Source organism: Urocampus carinirostris, chromosome 13 (genome assembly GCF_059441175.1).
Source record: "Urocampus carinirostris isolate Australia breed hairy pipefish chromosome 13, RoL_Ucar_1.0, whole genome shotgun sequence".
NCBI classification, from domain to species: domain Eukaryota; kingdom Metazoa; phylum Chordata; class Actinopteri; order Syngnathiformes; family Syngnathidae; genus Urocampus; species Urocampus carinirostris.
The window spans coordinates 38,865,651-38,891,653 of NC_142361.1; the positions used below are offsets into that span (position 1 = coordinate 38,865,651).

The 26,003-nt window shown below is 43.3% G+C and overlaps 1 protein-coding gene across 1 annotated transcript in view; it reads right to left on the bottom strand.

Moving 5' to 3' along the window:
- Window positions 1-26,003, bottom strand: part of adgra1b (adhesion G protein-coupled receptor A1b) — a 336,527-nt gene that overhangs the window by 119,099 nt on the left and 191,425 nt on the right. The window contains exons 13-14 of the mRNA XM_088351215.1: window positions 7,653-7,878; window positions 7,335-7,543 (exon numbers count right to left, since the gene is read on the bottom strand). Coding sequence (XP_088207341.1) covers window positions 7,335-7,543; window positions 7,653-7,878 — 435 coding nt within the window. The remainder of the gene's footprint in view (window positions 1-7,334; window positions 7,544-7,652; window positions 7,879-26,003) is intronic.

Below are 26,003 nucleotides of genomic sequence, written 5' to 3' on the forward strand. Positions count from 1 at the left end.
ATTTTTTGGGGGTGCGCCCTATAACCCGGTGCGCCTTATAGTGCGGAAAATACGGTACTCCTATGGGTACTCAAACGAGCCTTTTGGAACTGCCCTTGTTGAAACCCTGTTCATGCCTGTTTGATCTGAGTAATGCCTAGATTGTAATTTTGCCTGCCTTTGAGCCTGCTTTGTTTTGTTTTTGGTCCGTTAGTGTGTTGGACAACTTTAGTTTCTCAATTAAAGTGACAGACCGTCTACGCAAATGAGTTCCAACTTCCTGATTCCCGGTCCGTTTCGTGACAGTCCCGTTCCGTTTCATGACACTAGGGGGATTTTGGACCGGCCAATCAACCTGGCATGTATGTCTTTCGAATGGATTTTATACATTTGACTATAAAGGATTTTATACGGTTGACTACAAGTTACATGTATTCAGTTGTCATCTCATCTCATTAGCTGTACCGCTTATCCTTATTAGGGTCGCGGGGGGCTGGAGCGCATCCCAGCCATCTCCGGGCAGTGGGCAGGGGACACCCTGAACTGGTTGACAGCCAATAGCAGGGAACACGGGGACAGACAACTCACTCGCTCAGACACACCTAGGGACAATTTGGACTGGCCAATTCACCTGACATGCATGTCTTTGGAATGTGGGAGGAAACCGGAGTCCCCGAAAGAAACCCACGCAAGCACGGGGAGACCATGCAAACTCCACACAGGAGGTTCGATCTCATACCTCAGAACTGTGCCGCACACGCGCTAACCACTGCGCCGCCGTGCTGCCCATGGATATATTTCGTCACACAAATTCAGAATTTTTACTTTTCAACAGTAGAAATTTGTTACTTTATATTCTCCTTGTCTTGTATGATGGAAACCAGTTTTCTTTGTTTTAAATCAAATTGAAAATTTTTGCTTACGTTGATATGAACTTCATTTGTCAAAATTTGGTTGATTTGAGATATTGATATCATCATAGACTTGGATGAAAGTGACTGTTTTTGCGGTAGTACGTTTCAGCTTAGTGATTTTCTTAAATTTGAAAAAATAAGAACCATTACTTCCATCATTTTTAAATCATTATCATTCAATTGTTTTTGCGAATTTTGGTACCAGCATAATTTTTCTTGAAGTTGTTTTTACAATCGTTTACTGTAATCCCTTACTTCTTCACACTACAGACTATTTGGCCTTAGTGCACTGCAGAATTAACATTTTTTCTGTGATCCATTATCCCCCACCTGGTATTGAACCCTACTTTTTGTTTTCTGTTGCTTGTACCATTACACAATGCTATGCTAACACCACAATCATGAAAAGCCATGTGTAGCATTTTAATAATTAATTTTGGAGCAGGACGTATATCAGCCCCGCCCCAAAACATACACAACAGAGCAGAGAGAGTTGAATTTAGAGGGGACACGTTGTTTATTTCATCCAAACATTCAGTCGTGTTCTCCGAGTTGTCCGGGCGACAGTGGCATTTATACTGTGTTCGGTCAGCAATGACGTGTTGTTTTTCTCTAGCCGGGCGCTCGATTCTCAGAAATCACGCGATTTCCCAGAAATAGTTGGAGTTGCCCTGACCCAGCCAATGTCCGGTCAGTTACGCAGCTTCCAGATGTTTCTACTTTTATTCCACAATACTGATAATCTGAAGATCAAAACAACCAAATCTGAAATCCTAAACTTGCTAATATACTCAACATGTTAGATGAACTTTACTGAATCGTGTCTGCAGCTAGCTACTAAAGAATGCTAACCCGCTATCTTAAAACACCAAACTATGCAATACCTTACAGTCCAACTGTGTTTTCGTTTGCCCGCGTCCCTGCGTCCTTGACGCATCATTTTTGCTGGGGATGCATAGTGTCAACTCAACGTGCGTCCCCGGGACGCAACTTTTTTGACACAAAATTGTCATTATTACCCAATCACTTTTATTTTTAACAAAGATTTACCGCACTCCAAACTTTTCGTCAGGCAGATCTGCCATTGTTGTTTTGGTCTCGTTTTCGTCTGCACGCCGATCTCGGCAAACGAGATCTCGTTGCTTCGAGATTACGTCATTGTTTTGGTGCTTGTCGAGTAAAAGAGAAGTATGCCTCCGAAAAAAACTATTAAAATTAGGTGCAAATCAACACAAAATTGGGAATTGGGAGATCGCAGAGGCAAGGAAAACACGTGTGTTGAAGCGAACGATTCGACGAAAGAAAATAAACAAAAGAATACTCCTAGCAAGAAAACGACTCTTCCGCCAAAATGGACTAAATTATATTCCTGGTTACGCTATGAGGAGGATGGTAATGGAGGCTACATGTTCTGTGATGCGTGTACCCAGCGTGACAAAAAAACTGGATAGCATAAATCATTTCGCAATACGAACTTTCAGAAAAGCACATTGGATCGGCACAACGACAGTGAAAACCACAAATTAGCTATGGAAATTCCGTTGCTATAGGAAGAGAGAGGCAAGTATAAACGGATACACAATATTGTGAACTGAAAAATCTGGAGAGCCAGGAGAGAAAGCTTACCAGGTGTTGTGAGTCTTCATTTTATTCATATTTAGTTTATTTTGTCTTTTATTAGCATCTTTGGTATTGGAGTAATCTAAAAGTAATTGAAAGTAATCCAGTTAAAGTAACGCTACCCAACGCTGGTTTCTGTGGCATTTGATGTTAGTTTTGCCGGAGATCAAAGAGATCAAAGACAGTAGAGAAAGCTTACCACGTGTTGTGAGTCATCATTTTATTCATATATAGTTTCTTTTGTTTTTTATTAGCATATTTGGTATTGGAGTAATCTAAAAGTAATTGAAAGTAATCCAGTTAAAGTAACCCTACCCAACCCTGGTTTCTGTCGCATTTGATGTTAGTTTTTGCCAGAGATCAAAGCCAGGAGAGAAAGCTTACCGCGTGTTGTGAGTCATCATTTTATTCATGTTTAGTTTCTTTTGTCTTTCATTCGCATATTTGGTATTGGAGTCATCCAAAAGTCATTGAAAGTAATCCAGTTAAAGTAACGCTACCCAACCCTGGTTTCTGTCGCATTTGATGTTAGTTTTGCCGGAGATCAAAGCCAGGAGAGAAAGCTTACCGCGTGTTGTGAGTCATCATTTTATTCATATTTACTTTCTTTTGTCTTTTATTAGCATATTTGCTATTGGAGTCATCCAAAAGTCATTGAAAGTAATCCAGTTAAAGTAACCCTACCCAACCCTGTTCATGACATTATATACCAGAAGATGTTAGCGATGGCTAATTAACACGTCTGCACGTCTCAGTGACCTTTTACCGGAGGTGTGAGGGAAAGGTGCGTTTGGGAAGGTGTGTGCCGAAGCTTGTCACCGGCACGGAGACAAATGACGAGGCCGCATTGCCGTAAGCGAATGAGTCAGCCCTCGAGCAGCCGCAGCGGTGCCGAACCTTCACACAAGAGCGTTGAATCACTGTGGTCGTGTAACAGGTCATCAAGGAAACTTCTTACGCTCTGTGAGGAATTTCCAACGAAACATTTCTATTTCCATCGCAAAGCCTCAGCCAATCTCCGACCCAGAATCCCCGGCTTCCGTACGGACGATCGTAATCCGTGAAACACGATATGGCATCGCGCCTCGTTCCGATCGATTCGCCAGTATGCCTTCTCCTGACACTGTCATGGGACTCGTTTTAAAGCCGGTTGACCTGATTTTCCACTGAAGCAGTAAATAAGATGGCTGTTTTGTAACAAATTCATCAGAACCCAAAACTCTGCAACGCAATTACCGTATTTTCCGCACTATAAGGCGCACTTAAAAGCCTTTTTTTTTTTCAAAAGACCATGCGCCTTATAATACAGTGCGCCTTATTTATCAATATTAAGTCGCAAAATCTTGCAACTAAGGCAAGCAGCCGCCGACTATATCTTCCCCCGAACGCAAAGTCGTCCGCGGTGTATGCTGGGATCTATTTACCGGCGTTTCATTGGCTAACCAATGTGTCAATCATCAGTTGAATCGATCACTATTGGCTAAAGTTATTCGGAGGTAAAGGGGACGGATCATTTTTATCATTTACAGGCTCACATAGGCTAAAGGGGCAAAACAAAGCCTGCAATTGGCCGAAAATGATGTGTCAATCATCAGTTGAATCGATCATTATTGGCTAAAGTTATTCGGAGGTAAAAGGGGCGGATCCTTTTTATCATTTACAGGCTCGCATAGGCTAAAGGGGCAAAACAAAGCCTGCAATTGGCCGAAAAAGATGAAAGTGAATAGCAAGTTGGGTTGACGGCATAGAGAAAACAGTATTTTACTATTCTGTACTGTATTTGTAAATATTTTATTCTCCTGGATTTACTACACTCATGGATATAAGAGGACCATGGTTGCAAATTATTATTGAACACAACGACTTTGGTGAGCTACTCCGGCTATATATCTAGTTTCAGACTGAACTCGATGTTTCTGTGATAAGCGGTGCAGATAATGGATGGAATGGAGTGTCTATTTTTAAATTAAACTCAATTCCAAGTGTTTATTGTCATATGCACAGTAAAGTTGCGAGCGAAAAAGAAAATAGAAACTAAGGAATGGTTGGCATTTCTTGAATCCCAAGACTTTAACCTTCCGAATAATATTTGGAACGATGCGTTTGAGTGACATCGTATGGACACCGCATCCGCACGTGTGTACGACACGTATTTGCTTCTTTGCAAGCTTTGGGAATGTTAAGGGGGTAAGAAGTTTGCACGATTTGACTGTTTTGTCCACATTCCCATTGTAGCGCCTTATAATCCGATGCGTCTTATGTATGTCAAATATAGGACCAAAAACTATTTTTTCGGGGTGCGCCCTATAACTCAGTGCGCCCCCAAGTGCGTAAAATAGGGTACTTAGTAATCAGTACTGTAATTAATAACATTTTGTAACTCAACTGCCGCTACAACATGGGGTGTTACTGTAAGTTTTTAGCATTTATTCAACTTAAATCTGACTCCGAAGACACTTCTCTGTCTGAACCCTTACAGTTGGAGCATATTCAAAAGCCAGGGAAATTTACCGTAAATTCCGGACTATAAGCCGCTACTTTTTTCCCCAAACGTTCAACCCTGCGGCTTATTCAGTGATGCGGCCGATTTATGTAATTTTTCTCACGGCCGCGAGCGGCGCTCGAGTACAAAAGGTAAGATTTAGACCGGTGGAATATATGCGCCGATGAAGACTGCAACTTCTTGGCTTGTGCATGAATTAAATTAGCGTAAACATACCCTCATCATGCAAAATGCAAAAAGAAAGGCACATGACGCAGCACATGAGGAAGATGAGGACGGTTTACCGTGATTTTTATAAGTACGGTATGTTTTTTCAACAGACCCGTTTACTGTGTTGCGAGCGTGTTGTTAGTGTGTTGCCATATTTTTGTAAAGTATTTATTTTAGAGACTCTGATATGTTTTGCACGGGCGAATGAAAAAGAAGGAGCGGAACAAACGGGGGGATGACGGGAAGTGGGGTAAAGGTGAGACCTGTTTGTGGACGCGGCGGACAATAGTGGATATATATTTTTCCCACCCTTACCTTTGGAAATATACACTTTTTTCCTTGGATTACTTTCAACGGGACCCGGACTCTGCATGTCTGCATCAAACCTTACGTACGATTAGCCTGGGTTAGCTTCATGTTTACGTTAAACATTCAAGGTAAATATTGAGGGTGTTGGAACGGAGCCCAACATTCAGGGTGTTGGGACGCAGCCCCCTTTCCAATGAACCGCTCACCACTTGTTGTGGAGACCCGGGTGCTAAATGACTTGTAAACGACCTGATTTTTTTTATTTTTACACCTTCATGTTAGCGTAATCTTTCGTACGGAAGATTACAATAACGCGGACGTACGATTAGCCCGGGTTTGCTTTATGTTTACGTTAAACATTCAGGGTAAACATTCAGGGTGTTGGAACGGATTAAAACGATTTACATTATCTTTAATGGGAAAAATGATTTCGGTGATCGAACAAATCGGTTTTCGAACAGGGTTCTGGAACCGATTATGGTCGAGAACTAAGGTTCCAGTGTAATTGGAATACAGGGGATTAAATCTATAGAGGTTTTGTTCTATTTCCTCGCATTTTGACCGTGTTAGATCAGAGAATACCTAGTTCACAATGTTTCTGAGCGTGACACACAAAGCAACAGGTCTCCTGTCAGCAAACAAAATGGGTTTATCATATAGACCACTGCCAAAAACAACTAACATCATCTCGACATTATTTTAAATCCTTAAAGGGAAAGGCTGCGTGATGTCACAGGTCTGGAAAGGAGAATCTTCTCGGCGGATACTGCAGAGACCAGGCGGGTGTGGTGACTGCATTCACTGACGCGCAATCGGCTTCCAACAGCGCTACCGCTGCGTTACACATACACGATTACACGCAAACGCACCATCCGCAAGACGGACGTGCATTGAAGTTCACGGCGCTGATTATAAGCCGCACCGTGCCATGATTAGAACACGCGCGGGGGTAAAACACACGCGATTACTGCACCGCATTTGCGTCAATCGACTAACAGTTTAGTATTCTCCACGGACGCATTACGCGCACACATACACAGCGAGTGCACACGCAAGGTTGCACAACCGCACTTTATCATTTCAATGCGGCTTTTTTCCAGCCAGCTGATTTCCAACAAGCTTCATAAAATATGCAAAGCACCCCCCAAAAAAAATCAACTTGGAAAGCGGGTGACGAGAGTGCGTGCTCCGCCGAGTACTGACCTCCCAGTCTATCGAATCCCACTCTTCGGTAAACATCCGGAGGATTTCTTTTCATCCCAAAAAAAAAATTAAAAAAGAAGAGTAGGTGACAAGACGGCTGCGTGCATGGATGGAGCGACTCCGGGCAATGCGATTTTCTTTTTTTTTTTCCCAGTTGCACGTCGCTTATTATCCCGAAAATGAGCTTGGAGGGGGCAGGTCGTCCGGAGGATGCATCTCTGCCGGCGTTCAGCTCAACATAAGCCGCACAAATGAGCCATGCTAAGGATTCAGAGTCCGAACATTTTCTCCCAGCGACCAATTAAAACGCTACTTGCCAGGCGCTCCTTCCGTCCCACATCATCGCTTATATTCCCGTTTATTCAATCCAAAAATCTAGATTACGGATGCACGGTACAAAAAAAATAATCCATGTATTTGACGAATCTGCAGAGACCCCAACAACAAGGGCAGCTTTTAAATGCCCCCTTGCAACACGTGACTCCCGCTATTCTTTATCGGCAAACGATGTTTTCCACCCATTATAGGCTGGAAGAAGTACACGAGAAAAAAAGGGGGAGGGTGCTTCGCGGCAATCTCCCGCGCTACTTACTCACCATGAGCACGGCAAAGTTATTGAGGTGGCTGCAATGAATGGTGGTGGTGTTCCCCCCGGAGCCCGTTATTTGGCAGCCCTCTGCCCTCCAGCCACCATGCCCGTCCAGTAAATCAAAATCCCAGTAGGCTGCTGTGGGTTCTACTCCCAGTGCAAAGTGGCGGAGTGCGATCGTCACGGAGTGCACGGTGCTCCCCAGGCTGCAGCCATCTGCAGAAAGCACCCCCCAAAAACAGAGAAAATAATATCAGGAATACAATAAGCATGATCTAAAAAACAGACCCCCCAAGATGACGCATGTGGCGTAGTTTGCCTTTACCTAATTTGGTGAAAGCAACTGGTGTCGACACGCTCCTGCGCTTGCCGTCGTCCGCCAGGTTGGACGAATTCCCCGTGCAAGGGAAGAGTTTTCCATTGCGGAATACGATAAACTGCAGCCTGCAAGTGGAGTTATCAACAGATTGCGCGATGGAGGAGGAGGAGGAGGTGGAGGAGGTGCGCGGAGCAGCCGGAGGTAAATGGATGGAGGCGACCGCTACGGAGTTCTGCGGGTTGAAAGCAAACAACACTCACATTGAGTCACCGCATCCCCAGTTTGTGCGGGGAGACGCGTGGAATAGATAACGCACATAGAACAAACCATAAAAAACAAAAACATAAAAAATGTGTTATTCTCTATGGAGATCAGAAAACACAAAATCCAGTGCAAAGCACCGAGAAGAACCCCCCTTTTTTATGAAGCGTGCCTGTTTGGTCAGACTCCCTGCCGCAGAGGTGGAAATGGTTCCTACCGTTTCAGCTTGAGGGCACATCAGCACAGCAGGTTGATTTAAAGAGACAACTGGTCTGAGTTTATTTTTATTTTTTTACGTGTAGGACCAAAACAAATATCACCCCCAAAAACTGATGACAGGTTTGAGGTGAATCATAAACAGGGTTGGGTCGGGTTACTTTAACTGGATTACTTTCAATGACTTTTAGATTACTCCAATACCAAATATGCTCATAAAAGACAAAATAAACTAAATATGAATAAAATAATGACTCACAACACGTGGTAAGCTTTAATTTAGAAAATTGTTAGGATTGAAACAAATGATTTTTACGAATTTGCCTTTAGGCTTTCCTGGTGCTTCACAATCAATCTTTTTTTCCTCTGAAGGATGCTAGAATTTTCTACAATGATAAAACAAAATAAATGACATTACTTTGAGTTATTTGAGTTCTGATATGAATCACTAGTTCTAAGACAATGAATTCAATGAACCAGGCCGATTGAAATAGGACACACAATTTAATAACACAGAGAACTAATGAGAGGAAAAAAGTGAGGGGAAGGCATAAAATGATGACTCACAACACGTGGGCACAGCACAGGGCACAGCAGCGCCTGTACTTCCTGCAGAGGATGAGGAGAGCCCACCTGCCCCCACCCTCCCTCATCACATTCTACAGGGGCACCATAGAGAGTATCCTGACCAGCTGTATCTCTGTGTGGTGTGGAGGCTGCAGCGCTACCGACTGGGGTAGTGTGAGGAGGGTAACGAGGACAGCAGAGAAAATAATCGGGACTACACTTCCCTCCATTCAGGACATTGGCCAGAAGCGCTGCCTATCCCATGCTAAAAACATTATCGGGGACCCCTCTCACCCCCATCATGGACTGTTCACTCTGCTAGCCTCTGGGAAGAGGTACTGCAGTGTGCGGTGCAGGACCACCAGGTTCCGCAGTAGTCTAGTCCCCCTGGCCATTAGACTGTTAAATGGTCAATCTAACATATAGTTAACCTAAATCTTAACGGCTGCTAATCTGACTTTTTGCACTACCGGCAGTTCTTTATAGCTTGCCACTCCTTGCACATTTGCTCTCTGCACTATTGTACTTACAGCGTTATTGTTACAGTGTTAATGTTACTGTTTACCTGACTTGTTAACCTGACTGCCCATTTTGCACTTCTGGTTAGCTACTCCTCTTGCACTATCGGCACTATGGTAAAATACTATACGTAGCCATAATACAATACAACTTTTACTTATATCTGTACATTCGAGGAAACTGTGCGGGTCAGATGTATCGACATTTCGTTCTGTATACACGTGTACTAGAATGACAATAAAGTAGATCTGAATCAGAATCTGGTAAGCTTTCTCTCCTGGCTTTGATCTCTTTGATCTCCGGCAAAACTAACATAAAATGCCACAGAAACAAAATGAAAATAAATCCAAACATCATTTTCGCTGTTCCATTTATTCCGTTACTCCCCAAGCCTGCACAAAATTGAGTCATTTTATTCATATTTAGTTTCTTTTGTCTTTTATTAGCTTATTTGGTATTGGAGTCATCCAAAAGTAATTGAAAGTAATCCAGTTAAAGTAACCCTACCCAACCCTGATAAATACACCACAACAAACCAAGTGACATGAAAATGTAATTGTTTCACGCTGGTTTTGCTGGGGGCAGCATTAATATTGAAGGGTTTTACACATTTGACAATAAAGGATTTTATACGATTGAATACAAGTTACATTTATTGAGTTTAATGCAAGATTTTCACTGACTGGGCTGTAGTTCAATGACAGGTCACGCCTTTCCAAATGCAGGTTTGAGGTAAATCATAAATACACCACAACAAAACAAGTGACATCAAAATGTAACTGTTTCACGCTGGTTTGCTGAAGGCAGTCTTCATCTTGAAGAATTTTATACATTCGACACTAAAGGATTTTATACGATTGAATACAAGTTACATTTATTGAGTTTAATGCAAGATATTCACTGACTGGGCTGTAGTTCAATGACAGGTCACGCTGTTCCAAATGCAGGTTTGAGGTAAATCATAAATACACCACAACAAAACAAGTGACATCAAAATGTATCTGATAGCAATCCTGTCTGTCCTGTTGTTTAATATCGGTTTCCAGTTTTGTTCCCGTCTCGTTTGTCCTGTTTAATTTCGAAGGGGCGAAAAAAACGGGGGCTGACGGGAAGTGGAGTAAAGGTGAGACGTGATTGTGGACGCGGCGGACAATAGTGGATATATATTTTTCCCACCCTTACCTTTGGAAATAAACACTTTTTTTCCTTGGATTACTTTCAACGGGACCCGGACTCTGCAGGTCTGCATCAAACCTTAAGTACCTGTATCATTTTCCGTTCATTTTGCCGGTTGAGGTTTTTGGAATGTCAACTTTATATTCATTTACAATCGCGGGTCTTAAAGTCGGGTTTGTGTCACTTTTGTGATTGTGTTACGTGTTTTAATGTGGGCGCATGCGGCTTATATACAGGTGCAGCTTGTGTAAGTACAAAATCGGTTTTCCGCTTAAAATGTGGTGGGTGGGGCTTATAATCAGGTGCGCTCTAAAGTCCGGAATTTACGGTAAGAAGAATTTTCTTATTCAAATTATAAATTCATTTTCTGCATTCAATTATTGTTGGTAATATACTGATGAAAGGGATCACCACAAACCTGTCTTTTTTCATTTTCTCCTTTTATACTTCCTTTTTTTCTTAACTTCTTTATACAACATCATAATTCGTCATATAATGCATCAAAGCAAGTGAGCCGTTTGAGAGCCGGCTCTCTTGAATGAGTTGAGCCGAAAAAGCCGGTTCTCTAAAAAGAGACGGATTTCCTTTCACGACACAACTACCACCGAATGATGGATGATGGGAAATCCCCAGGCAGCAAACGCATGTGCACAGTAGCATTAAACCGCTCGCTTCGTTTGCAACGAAAAAAAACGATACCGAGATAGAGGCTTCCGCGGCCAACTCGTTTGACTCGATTGATTTGCCGTTTGGTGATAGGTGTATACCGGATGGTCCCCATCATTGACAAATTTGCGTTTTCCCGTACAGATTCTCTTGTACGTCGTACAAAAATGCATAATAAACGTACTTTGTACAGGAAAAACATACAGGTTGACAGGTATGCATACTATTCCCAGCTCTGGACTGGACCATTATGATACTATCCATTATGTGTGAGGTTACAGCAGCTATAGATTTTTGTGCATTTTGTACACCAGCTTGAGCACTGACCTGCAGAAATGCTGATGAGCAGAAAGACAGATTTGCATAATGTTTCTTGGCAATTACGGGTCGTCCCATCAACAGAGACATCGTGACCATGACGAAAAGCGGAGTGAAACGAGGATACGTACTACGACTCCAGCGAGTTGACGCCTGAATTTGTGTTATTTGCTTCGGGTGGACGGCGCTGACTCAGACGGTTACGTCAAAGCCTCGTGCCGCATCAAAAACATTCTCTTAGCTGCAACAGATGGACAGCGGGGGAAAAAAGAGCCGGTCATGCATTGTGTGCAAATGTTACCATTAGGCACAAAGGACTGGAAGAATACCGACAAATCTCATTAGAGGGCTTTTAAAGTGAAGTTTAAATAATGGACTGTGGTATATTCCCTGGGCAGCACGGCGGCGCAGTGGTTAGCGCGTGTGCGGCACACTTCTAAAGTCATGAGATCGAACCCAATGTGTGGGGATTGCATGTTCTCCCCGTGCTTGCGTGGGTTTCCTCCTGGCACTCAGGTTTCCTCCCACATTCCAAAAACATGCATTTCAGGTGGCCGGTCCAAATTGTCCCTAGGTGTGAATGAGCGAATTGTCTGTCCCTAGGTGCCCTGGGACTGGCTGGCAACCAGTTCAGGGTGTCCCCTGCCCACTGCCCGATGATTGCTGGGATGGGCTCCAGCACCCCCGCGACCCTACTGAGGATAACGGGTGCAGCTAATGATAAGATGAGGTGAGGTATATTCCCTGAGAGGACAATTGTCTCATCTCTCATCTCATTAGCTGCACCGCTTATCCTCAGTAGGGTCGCGGGGGTGCTGGAGCCCATCCCAGCCATCTCCGGGCAGTGGGCAGGGGTCACCCTGAACTGGTTGCTAGCCAATCGCAGGGCACACCGGGACAGACAACTCGCTCGCTCATTCACACCTAGGGACAATTTGGACCGGCCAATCCACCTGAAATGCATGTGATCGGAATGATGCATGATGGGAAATCCCCAGGCGGCAGACGCATGCGCACAGTAGCATCAAACCGCTCGCTTCGTTTGCAACGAAAAAAAAACGATACCGAGATAGAGGCTTCCGCGGCGAACTGACTTGATTGATTTGCCGATTCGTGATAGTCTGTGTATAATGGATGGTACCCATCATTGACAAATTTGCATTTTTCCGTACAGATTTTCTTGTACGTCGTACGCGTCTTAAAATACATAATAAACGTACCATATTTTCTGCACTATAAGGCGCACCTCATCTCATCTCATCTCATTAGCCGTACCGCTTATCCTCATTAGGGTCGCGGGGGGGGGGCTGGAGCCCATCCCAGCCATCTCCGGGCAGTGGGCAGGGGACACCCTGAACTGGTTGCCAGCCAATCGCAGGGCACACAGGGACAGACAACTCGTTCACTCATTTACACCTAGGGACAATTTGGACCGGCCAATTCACCTGAAATGCATGTTTTTGGAACGTGGGAGGAAACCGGAGTGCCCGGAGGAAACCCACGCAAGCACGGGGAGAACATACAAACTCCGCACAGGAAGTCTGGAGCTGGATTTGAACCCACGACAGGTTCCCATGACATGAACTGTGCCGCACAAGCGCTAACCACTGCGCCGCCGTGCTGCTAAGGCGCACCTAAAAGCCTTTATTTTTTTCAAAAGCTGACCATGCGCCTTATAATACAGTGCGCCTTATATATGGATCAATATTAAGTCGCAAAGTCTTGCAACTAAGGCAAGCAGCCGCCGACTAGATTTTCCCCCAAAGGCGAAGTAGTGCGCGGTGTATGTTGGGATATATATACACCAGCGTTTCATTTCCTAACCAATGTGTCATTTGAATCAGTCACTATTGGCTAAAGTTATTCGGAGGTAAAGGGGGTGGATCCTTTTGATCATTTACAGGCTCGCATAGGCTAAAGGGGCGAAACAAAGCCTGCAATTGGCCGAAAAAGATGAATGTGAATCACACGTTGGGTTGCACTACGGCATAGAGAAAACATTTTTTACTATTCTGTATTTGTAAATGTTTTACTCTCCTGGATTGACTACACTCACTGTTGTAAGAAGACCATGGTTACGAATCATTATTGAACGTGATGGCTGCAAAAGAACTTAGGTGAGCTAGGCGGCTTTATATTTTCCCGGTATCTTGTTTTAGAACGATCTTGATGTTTCTGTGATAAGTCTATTTTTAAACTTAATCCAAATCAAAGTGTTTATTGTCATATGCACAGTAAAGAACCCCGTTTCCCTGCACAATAAAATTCTTACTTTGCTGTCCACACAGTTGCCAGCAAAAAATAAAACGGAAACTAAGAAATGTTTGTTTGGTGACATCGTACAGACACCGTTTCCGTACATGTCCGAGACACGTATTTGCTTCTTTGCAAGCTTTGGGAATGTTAAGGGGGTAATAAGTTGGACTGAACTATCTGACTGTTTTGTCCACGTTCCCATTGTAGCGCCTTATCATCCGGTGCGCCTTATGTATGGAAAATATAGGACCAAAAACTATTTTTTGGGGGTGCGCCCTATAACCCGGTGCGCCTTATAGTGCGGAAAATACGGTACTTTGTACATAAAAACGTACAGGTTGACAGGTATGGAATTCATGCCAGAAATGATTCATCAGTTCCAGGTAATTACATCATCTAGGTTGAATCACCCCCAGCCGAAGAGTGTATGGTGTCATTTGCTTTTAGCAATGTTGATGTGTCACACTCAGGATTCAAACTGCGGTTTTGGAGATATTTCTGTGCCTTGAAGGCAGCAACATCGTTCGAGAAGGTCCGCTCGCGGCGGACTTTTGCATCAAAGTGACTGGTCAGGGTTTGAATCCCCTGCCGCCCCATGGCTTCAGGTTTAATAGCTCTTTCAAAGAGCTAAACTGAGTTACGTCAGGGATGTGTTTCTCTCGGTTTGACTGCCACAAACCAGCAGAGGTGATCACCGTGAACCTGAACGTTTTTACCGTACAAAGTATGTTTATGATGCATTTTAACGACGTAGTACGACGTAGAAGAAAATCTGTACAGAAAAACGCAAATTTGTCAATGATGGGTACCATCCGGTATATACAGACTATCAAATCAATCAAGTCTAACGACTTCGCCGCGGTAGCCTCTATCTCGGTATCGTTTTTTTCGTTGCAAACGAAGCGAGCGGTTTGAGGCTACAGTGCCGCCTGGGGATTTCCCATCATGCATCATTCCGATCACACGTGAACAAAGCGAAAGCGCCGTAAGTCATTCTGATCTGAAAACAACAGGCGGGGTGGATTGAGTCAATTTGAAATACATGTGGTCTTAAACAACATCGGATTTCATGTGGTAGTTGTGTAGTGAAAGGAAGTCCGTCTCTTTTTAGAGATCCGGCTTTTTTGGCTCAACTCATTAAAGAGAGCCGGCTCTTAAACGGCTCACTTGCTTTGATGCATTATATTACGGATCATTATTGTTGTATAAAGAAGTTAAGAAAAAAAGGAAGTATAAAATGAGAAAATGAAAAAAGACAGGTTTGTGGTTATCCCTTTAATCAGTATATTACCAACAATAATTGAATGCAGAAAATGAATTCATAATCTGAATTAGAAAACGCATGTATTTTTTCCTTCTACAGTGAACATCCAAGCGACTTCATTTTTGAACTTTTTTTATAATAAAGCTCATTCATGTCGAGCAACTCAGGATCTCACAACAAAATGTTAATTAACAATATATGATATCACAAAACACATGTACAATATAACACGTTAAACTACATAGATAAACACCTTTGAAAAAAAATATGGTGTAGGATTATTTTGTATTTTGTAAGGGAATTTCCCTAAACGTATATTTCAAAATCACAAAACACTTTTCTTTTTTGCAGAATCAGCCCAGATTCGTTTCTTTATTACACACCACATTTACTAATGGGGCTGCAACAAATCCCACTCATTCATCCATTAGTTTTCGCTTATCAGGGGATAGGTCGTATAAGTTTACGACCTCAACCTCAGCCTGGGTCTTTAATCCTAAATCCTTACGATACCAGGAAATAGAACCAGGAAACAACATAGTCCTGGAATGAGAACCAGGAGATGGCATGTTCTATCTATCTATCTATCTATCTATCTATCTATCTATCTACCTACCTTGGTCATATCCCTCAAGAGGGGTGACCGACAGCAAGACACACACGTATACAAACACAAAGAAATAGAAAAAAGTATCAAAAAACACACAAAAAAATTGACCATAGCCAATGTAAAGTGGGCTTAAACTACTTCGCCAAAAAGTGTGTATTTTTAAACCAGGGCGGCAGTGGCTCAGGAGGTAGAGCGCTCGTCTTGGGATAAAGAGATCGCAGTTCGAATCCCGGCTCCTCCTTATTACATGTCGAAGTGTCCTTAGGTAAGACACTGAACCCCTAATGACCCCAATAAGCAGGTTAGCAAGAATTAGCTAAATAGACCAAAGTCAGTTGTTTGATGAAATACTGAGTAGACTGTAAAATGACTGAACGGCCGCTATTGGGAAATGTGGAGCACATTGTAAAGCGCTTTGGGAAGTCTTGACTTGAAAAGCGCTATAGAAATGAAGATCATTTCATTTCATTTCATGGTATCACGTTTCTGTTTCAAATATTGGTACCGCCCAAAAAGGCGTTTCCTTCTTTATTTCTTTGTTCTGCCTAAATAAATGCAGTTTGGTTGGGGAAGGGCCCCACAGAGTTAGGAGCGCGGCCAAGGAGACAGATGTAAATTCTCTTCTGGGTTGGGTAGGGTTACTTTAACTGGATTACTTTCAATGACTTTTGGATGACTCCAATACCAAATATGCTAATAAAAGACAAAAGAAACTAAAAAGGAAAAAAATGACTAAATTTTGTGCAGGCTTGGGGAGTAACGGAATACATGAAACGGCAAAAATGATGTCGGCAAGCTGTTTGGATTGATTTTCATTTTGTTTTTGTCGCATTTGATGTTCGTTTTGCCGGAGATCAAAGAGATCAAAGCCAGGAGAGAAAGCTTACCACGTGTTGTGAGTCATCATTTTATTCATATTTAGTTTCTTTTGTCTTTTATTAGCATATTTGGTATTGGAGTAATCCAAAAGTAATCGAAAGTAATCCAGTTAAAGTAACCCTAGCCAACCCTGGTTTCTGTCGCATTTGATGTTCGTTTTGCCGGAGATCAAAGAGATCAAAGCCAGGAGAGAAAGCTTACCACGTGTTGTGAGTCATCATTTGATTCATATTTAGTTTCTTTTGTCTTTTATTAGCATATTTGGTATTGGAGTCATCCAAAAGTATTCGAAAGTAATCAAGTTAAAGTAACCCTACCCAACCCTGGTCATAATTTTATTCATATTTAGTTTATTTTCTTTTTTATTAGCATATTTGGTATTGGAGTAATCCAAAAGTATTCGAAAGTAATCAAGTTAAAGTAACCCTAGCCAACCCTGGTTTCTGTCGCATTTCATGTTAGTTTTGCCGGAGATCAAAGAGATCAAAGCCAGGAGAGAAAGCTTACCACGTGTTGTGAGTCATCATTTTATTCATATTTAGTTTCTTTTGTCTTTTATTAGCATATTTGGTATTGGAGTAATCCAAAAGTATTCGAAAGTAATCAAGTTAAAGTAACCCTACCCAACCCTGGTCATAATTTTATTCATATTTAGTTTCTTTTCTCTTTTATGAGCATATTTGGTATTGGAGTAATCCAAAAGTATTCGAAAGTAATCCAGTTAAAGTAACCCTACCCAACCCTGATTCCAAGCAATAATTCCATGAAAAAATAACAGCTAATAAATGCACGTTAGCCATGTTTATTTGATCGAAACCACCGGCAGGTACAACAGTCTATTGCAGGCATTTGCCAAGTGTCACCATGGCAACCAGGCCATGAATCTCCATGACAGTCTCTTTCCACAATACGAGTGTGTGGAAAGAGCATGCAGCTTTTGGAGTATTTCACACAAACACACTGGAACAGCTGAATATGCATGAGTATCATGAGACACTCCGGTAAATCGTGAAGACGGTGGACGGCTGCTGCACTTGATTAACGGCTTCGCTAATCTTCTCCTTAAGATAAATAAATGCTAACGTTTCTAAGCATGGAAATTGCATTGATGATGTCATTACATTTTTCTCAAAAAACTGCTCCGAACATCGACAAATGGAATATCACCCAGAGTGACTCAGTCAAAAATTGAGGGGTCATATTTCAAACACACGTGTCATGTCCAGCATGGTCGCCGTGGCGACAGGCTGGCCCCGCCCCCTGGGCACCAGCTGAAGCAGATCAGCTAATTTACGTGTGTGTGCTACTTAAGGGTGGGTTGTGGGTTTTGCGGGTGCTGGCTCATTGCATTTTCTGATTTGCATTTTCTATCTGCATCTCCCGTTCTGTTTGCTCTGTCCTGTTTGTTTGAGTCGGAAGAAACCTGTGTTTGCACGTTTTTAGTTAAAGCCTGTTTGTTCTGTCTTGTCCCTGAGTTTTGGACGACTTTTATTTTGGTGAATAAAAGTTTTGATCGTCAACGCAATTGAGTTCTCCCTTCCTGCCTCCGTTCTGGTCCGCTCCTCCTCGTGACAACACGTTAAGAATATTACTAGAACAACGTTTTTCCATCTTCGCAACATTGCTAAAATTCGTCCCATGATGTCCCAGTCCGATCCTATGATTATAATTCACGCATGTGTTACCTCCTGTCTTGATGACTGTAATGCACTACTCTCCGGTCCCCCGAAGTCCAACATCAAGAGCCTTCAGCTGGTACAAAATGCTGCAGCGAGGCTTTTAACTAAGACAAGAAAATTTGATCACATGACCCTGATTTTAGCTAACCTGGATTGGCTCCCTGTTAGCTTAAGATGTGATTTGAAGGTTCTGTTGGTAGTATACAAATCATGCATGGACTTGCTCCCTCATATCTTTCAGATTGAATTTTGCCCTATGTTCCGATCCGGAGCCTGTGCTCTGAAAACGCTGGTCTACTCGTTATCCCAAGAGCCAAGAAGAGATCCGCATGTCATGGTTGCCATGGTGCCCATTTAGCCCCGCTTGTGTGTGTCACGGTTGCCATGGTGCCCAATTGGCCCCGCCCGTCGGACACACGCTGCGGCTCGTTGAGAGATTGGATTTCTTTCAATATTAAGCTGAGCGCTCTCTTGCTCTCTGTTTTCCTGTGATATCTACAATCCGGTATTGTTCCCGTTTATTTTTGTACTATTTAATTCCGGGTTCCAGTTTTGATTTCGTCTGTTTTTGTCCTGTTTGTTAGTTACTTCGGTTTTTTGTTCCCGTCTAGTTTCTCCTGTTTATTTTCGTTATCCTGATTTGTTATCGATCTCGTCGGTCTCTGGCTTCCTGTCATTCCACGCCAGACTGGCTTCCTAACGTGCATGACTCCCTATTTCCAGAGAACGTCACGCGATTGGGTCCTGTATCTGTTCTGGTTCTGACACCGAAGGTTCTAGAGCGTTCTCCATTCAGGCCCCGGTGCTGTGGAATGCTCTTACCCCTGAGATTCGATCTGCAACCTCAGTGGAAATGTTTAAATATAAGCTTAAAACACACTTCTACTCAATAGCATATGAATAACCTATATCTCATTTTGATAATATGTGCATTATTTGCCCTCATGTAGGTTTTAGATCAGGGGATGCTGTCATAAAAGTCTGTGGTTTGCAATAATCTGTGGTCTGTGCAGCCCTTTGAGACTCTTTGTGATTAAGGGCCAAACAAATAAATATGACTTTGTCGTTTTGGCTAATAGCATGCTGACAATTCCTTGCACGTTTATCTAAGGCACAGCTGTCAAACAGGCGGCCCGCGGGCCAGATCAGGCCCACCAATGGTTTAAATCCGGCCCGCAAGGCAACAGTGAGAGAAGCGCAAGAGGAAAACGATCTGTAGTTTTAAATATTTCCACCGGTCACCAAAGCCAGGTAACACTTGCAAAACAATAGTGGTAGCATTTCTCCATTTCTCTCTGACTCACTTCTTTTTTATTTATTCCTCCCTCTTTTCCTTACTCCTGTTCATTCTCTCTTTCTCTCTCTTTTCTCTTTTCTCTCTGACTAACTATTTTTCTCTGTCTTGCTCTCTTTCTATTTTCTCTCTCTAATGTACACTTTAATTCTTTTTCTTTCTATTTTTCTCTCTCTCTCTCTCTCTCTCTCTCACACTCTTACTTTCTCTCTTTCTCTCTCTCTCACACTCTTACTTTCTCTCTTTCTCTCTCTCTCTCACACTCTTACTTTCTCTCTCTCTTTCTCTCTCTCTCACACTCTTACTTTCTCTCTCTCTTTGTCTCTCTCTCTCTTTCTCTCTCTATCTCTCTGTCTCTCTCTTTCTCTCTGTTTCTTTCTCTCTCTCTCTCTCACTCTTTCTTTCTCTATCTCTTCGTCTCTCTCTTTCCCTCTCTCTCTCGCTCTCTCTCTCTCTCACCTCACTTTGTCTCTTTTTCTCCTGCCGACTATTTTTCTTTCTATCGTTTCACTTCTCTTATTCTTTTTATATCTTTCTCTTTTTTCACTTTCTTTCTCTCTCTCTATTCATTTTCCCCTTCTTCTCCATCCATATCACTATTCTGCTCCCTCTCTCTCTCTCTCTCTCTCTCTCTCTCTCTCTCTCTCTCTCTCACGCTCTTACTTTCTCTCTCTCTTTCTCTCTCTCTCACACTCTTACTTTCTCTCTCTCTTTGTCTCTCTCTCACTCTTTCTTTCTCTATCTCTCTGTCTCTCTCTTTCTCTCTCTTTCTTTCTCTATCTCTCTCTCACTCTTTCTTTCTCTATCTCTTCGTCTCTCTCTTTCCCTCTCTCTCTCGCTCTCTCTCTCTCACCTCACTTTGTCTCTTTTTCTCCTGCCGACTATTTTTCTTTCTGTCGTTTCACTTCTCTTATTCTTTTTATATCTTTCTCTTTTTTCACTTTCTTTCTCTCTATTCATTTTCCCCTTCTTCTCCATCTATATCACTATTCTGCTCCCTCTTCTCTCTCACTGTTACTGTCTCCCTTGTTCTCCCTGTTTATCGCTCTCTCTTTCCCTCCCTCTCTTTCTCTGTCTTTTTCTCCCTCTCTCTTTCCCTTAAATTTACTAGTTTGGCCCCCGGGAGATTTTTTTTATAGCTTTTGTGGCCCCCGGCTAAAACCAGTTTGACACCCCTGATCTAAGCCAACAAGGGTATGTTTTGATATGATTATAGACTTCCTGTTAAGGTCAAATTCTTGGATTAGGGCACTGTCAGGAGTTCTGAGAAGTGCATTATAACAGAACGCAAAACAAATGGTTTGACCGTGCAATTTTTCCTCACCACACAAATCCCTCTTTGCTAATCCTTCCGATAAAACAAACACAACTAGTGGCTTCGGTGCTAATCTTAATCTCGAGGGAGAACTCGCTACAACAATGCAGAAGAGATTTATAGTTGGTGACAGGATTTGCCATTGTCAGTGACAGTTTTGATTACCATAGCAACGGAAATAGTCCGAAAAATAGATTGGGTTGCAGCCGGTGTTCCCTCTAAAAAATCTAGCCAGCGCACAAAAATGAGGGCTCGAAATTACTAATTAAGAAGCGTTTTAAGTTAAAGTTACAGTGCATGAAGGTAAAAATACACAGGTTCCCCTGTCGATGTGTCCTAAATGCGGTATTTTGAAGTCGAGTCGAAGTAGAACGAAGTCGAGTTAAGTTAGTAGAGTTTGTCAAGAACCGGCTTCTTCGGCTCGGCTCACAAAAAGGAACCGGCTCTTTCGGGTCCTAAACGGCTCTTCAGGTTGTTTTTGCTTCTTAAATCCCAACATGACCAAATATTATGGAAAACTATGCACAAAATGACTTAAAAGGGGGGGAATAGAATAAAAAAGGAAAACATACCAAAATGAAAAAGTCGTGAAAAGCTGAGAAAAAAGGAAACAAAAGGAAGAGAAAAAGGGCGGCACGGCGGGGCAGTGGTTAGCCCGTGTGTGGCACAGTTCTAAGGTCTTGGGAACCTCCTGTGTGGGTTCAAATCCAGCTACCGGACTTACTGTGTGGAGTTAGTATGTTCTCCCCGTGCTTGCGTGGGTTTCCTCCGGGCACTCCAGTTTCCTCCCACATTCCAGAGACATGGATTTCAGGTGAATTGGCCGGTCCAAATTGTCCCTAGGTGTGAATGAGCGAGCGAGGTGTCTGTCCCTGTGTGCCCTGCGATTGGCTGGCAAACAGTTCGAGGTGTCCCCTGCCTACTGCCCGATGATTGCTGGGATGGGCTCCAGCCCCCCCCCCCCCCCCCCCCCCCCACCCGCGACCCTACTGAGGATAAGCGGTGCAGCTGATGAGATGAGATGAGGAAGAGAAAAAAAAGAAGTTTTGGACATGTTTGATAATGATTTAGTTGCCACACTTGGGATTGCCGTTCCTCACTGTTGTTTCAAGCGTTGCTCAGCGACTTTGTGTGAACGCTCAGAGCCCTGGAAAATTACGGGGAACATTGGTTGCAGCTACCATGTCATAAAAAAACAACCTTGTTTCTTTTCTCGATGATAAAAAAATAGGAAAAAAAAAAAACCGTATGTTTAGGAGGTAAAGCGCTCGTCTTTGGATGAAATGGTCAGAGGTTCGAATCCCGGCTCCTCCGTGTTATGTCGAAGTGTCCTTGGGCAAGACACTGAATCCCTAATGCCCCGGTTAAGCAGGTAGTGGCCCCCAATGGCTGACGCTGCTATTGGTGTGTGAGTGTGAGTGGATGGGTAAGTGTGAAGCACATCGTAAAGCGCTTTGGGAGGTCTTCATTGACTTGAAAAGCGCTATATGAATGCAGACCATTTACCATTTAGCATCTTGATTATCCTCAAAACTTTTGGAGGCTGACTCCCTATTGGTGTGTGAGCGTGTGTGTGAATGGGTAAAGTGTGAAGCATATTGTAAAGCGCTTTGGGAGGTCTTTATTGACTTGAAGCCATTTAGCATCTTGATTATCCTCAAAACGTTTCCATCCCTGACATTGCCATCGCTCGCTACAGAAGATCCACTTTCGAGTTTGGATCACAATCTGAGTACGACAGCGACTTGCTTCCTGCGTCCAGCGAACACCGGATCGTGGGCGTAGCCCTTCCTCCTTCCTTCAATAAAACTTGCGGTGCACGCTACGCAATTGGGTCCTGTTTCTGTTCTGGTCCTGACACGATGTGCTTGTCAACACTTGAGAATGACTCTCAAAATGGTCGCCCCCAGAAAAGGAAGCGGGTGGAATTTTAATTTGGCGTCACTATTTAAACCCTGTCCTGTCGATCCCCTGTTGTCAGTCCGTCTGCAAACCTCAGTTTAATCCAGGCAAGCTTTTTCGACCCTGACTCCCAGCTGTTTTTGCACTCGTTTGTTCCCCGGCTTCGATCTTTTTTTTTATCCTGACCACGTTTACCCTCCTCTCCTGGCTTTCGACTCGTTTCCGATCCCGACTACGTTTTTTTGCTCTCCTGTCCCGGCTACTGACCCGTTTTCCGTTCCTGACACCGCCATCGCTCGCCAGGGAAGTCCCACTCCCGCGTTCAGAGCGACCTGCGATCACCGGATGGTGGGTGCAACCCTTTCCTTTCCTCCAATAAAACCGAGAGAAACGTAACGCAAGTGGGTTCTGTCCCCGTTCTGGTCCTGACATCTACAGTGAACATGAGGCGTAGGAGACAAAAGGCGAAGCTTTTTAACTGGCAAAATGGGATTTGTTTTTCAGGGACTTTGCTCTTGGCGCACTATGAACATGCAAGGACCCATAAGATCGGAAATGAGTGACATTATTGTTAATGAACCTTACTATCGTGACGTTATTGCCGCACGAGACCTTTCGTGAATTATGACTACTGTTAACTTTGTGGCTCGTTTATTATTATGTGACAAGCAGACTATAATTACATCGTAGAGGGGAGCTTGTAAGCGTATGACATGTTTTTTTTCTGTCGGGCACAGTCATAAAACTGTAGTAGTGCTGATAATAAAAAAAGTCCAAGTCTTGCTGCCTGTGCACTGGATGCATGAGTGTAGAGCTTTTTCTTTTTCGGTATGTACTGTTGAAGGTTGTTACCATTGTGTCCTGTTTTAAATGAAATGCACTGTGTGGCCGCGATCCAATAGCTTCTGTCGACTTCAAAAATTACAGAAATATTAAACAAAAGTCCACGTCTTGCTGCCTGTGCACTGGATGCATGAGTATGGAGCTTATTTTTTGGGTTTGTGCTGTTGGAGGTTGTTGCCATTGTGTCCTGTTTTAAATGAACTGCACCGTGTGGCCGCGATCCAATAGCCCCTGTTGACTTTAAAAATTATAAAAATATTAAACAAAAGTCCACGTCTTGCTGCCTGTGCACTGGATGCATGTGTGTAGTCTCATTTTTTCGGTTTGTGCTGTTGAAGGTTGTTACCATTATGGCCTGCCCTAAATGAACTGCACTGTGTGGACGCGATCCAATAGCCCCTGTCGACTTTAAAAATCATAAACATATCAAACAAAAGTCCACGTCTTGCTGCCTGTGCACTGGATGCATGAGTGTAGTCTCATTTTTTCGGTTTGTGCTGTTGAAGGTTGCTCCCATTCAGGCCTGCCGTAAATGAACTGCACTGTGGGGCCGTGAACCAATGGTCCCTGTCGACTTTAAAAATTATAAAAATATTAAACAAAAGTCCACGTCTTGCTGCCTGTGCACTGGATGCATGAGTGTAAAGCTTATTTTATTCGGTATGTACTGTTGAAGGTTGTTACCATTGTGTCCTGTTTTAAATGAACTGCACTGTGTGGCCGCGATCCAATAGCTCCTGTCGACTTAAAAAATTATAGAAATATTAAACAAAAGTCCACGTCTTGCTGCCTGTGCACTGGATGCATGAGTATGGAGCTTATTTTTTGGGTTTGTGCTGTTGGAGGTTGTTGCCATTGTGTCCTGTTTTAAATGAAATGCACTGTGTGGCCGCGATCCAATAGCTTCTGTCGACTTCAAAAATTATAGAAATATTAAACAAAAGTCCACGTCTTGCTGCCTGTGCACTGGATGCATGAGTGTAGTCTCATTTTTTCGGTTTGTGCTGTTGAAGGTTGTTACCATTGTGGCCTGCCTTAAATGAACTGCACTATGCGGCCGTGATCCAATAGCCGCGGTCGACTTTAAAAATGATCAAGATATTAAACAAAAGTCCACGTCTTGCTGCCTGTGCACTGGATGCATGAGTGTAGTCTCATTTTTTCGGTTTGTGCTGTTGATTGTTGTTACCATTGTGGCCTGCCGTAAATGAACTGCACTGTGTGGCTGCGATCCAATAGCCCCTGTCGACTTTAAAAATTATTAAAATATTAAACAAAAGTCCAAGTCTTGCTTCCTGTGCACTGGATGCATGAGTGTAGTCTCATTTTTTCGGTTTGTGCTGTTGAAGTTTGTTGCCATTGTGTTTTAAATGAACTGCACTGTCTGGCCGCGGTCCAATAGCTCCGGTCGACTATTGCTAAGAGCGGGGGCTGAAAACGGTGATTAATGTTGGGCTTTACAGTATTTCCTCTCTTGTTTTTGCCACCTTAATGAACTACACGCGTGCATCTGCTATTTCCAGATTAACTGCACTCGGGCGGCCATAATCCATTTCCCCAGATCCTACTGGGTACTGGCTGAAAGAACGTTTGTCAAAAGGCGTGCCGGTCTGGCCTAAAACTAAATGTACAGTTGTGACCACAAGCTATAACCCCCAGTTGACTATTAACCAGTGCTGTCAACCCCCTGTTGTCAGTCCGTCTGCGAATCTCCGTGTATACAAGGCAAGCCATTTTAGACCCTGACTCATGCCTGGCCCGTCTTTTCCTCCTGTTTGTCTCCCGCTACGACCTGTTTTAATCCCGACCACGTCTGCTCTCCCGTCCCGGCTTACGACTCGTTTCCGACCCCGACCATGTCTTGCTCTCCCAGTCGCGGCTACCGACCAGTTTTCCGCCCCCTTACACCGCCATCGCACGCGATGGAACATCTACTTCCGTGTTCGGAACACAATTCGAGTACGAGAGCGACTTGCTTGCCCTTACTCTCTCATTCAATAAAACTTGTGGTAAATGTCACGCAAGTGGGTCCTGTTACCGTTCTGGTCCTGACAGTCTGAAATGTTTGAATTTTTTCCCAAACAAATATCTATGAGTAAATGTATTTTAATAATAATAATTTCAATAAATATTGCCTCCTTTTTTAATCACTTTAAAAAATATTTCTTTCAAACAACTGTAGATGGTTTCATCATGATTCGACCATTTCGTTTTAAAGGTTAGGTTGTCATGATTACTGATGTGAAGCACCTGTGCCCGCTCATTTGGCGCTAAGGTTCTGATTGGCTCCCTGTCACTATTTGAACCCTGTCATGTCAATCCCCTGTTGTCAGTCCCTCTGCGAACCTCAGTTAACACTAGGCAAGCTTTTTCGACCCTGACTGCCACCTGTCCCGTTTTTACTCCCGTCTGTCTCCGGCTTCATCTTTTTTTTTGATCCGGACCACATCTGCGCTCCCATCCCGACTTACGACCCATTTTTGATCACAACCACGTCTCCTCTCTCATCCCGGTTTACAACCCGTTTCTAACCCCGACCACGTTTTTGCTCTCCTGTTCCGGCTAAAAACCTGTTTTTCCATCCCTGACACC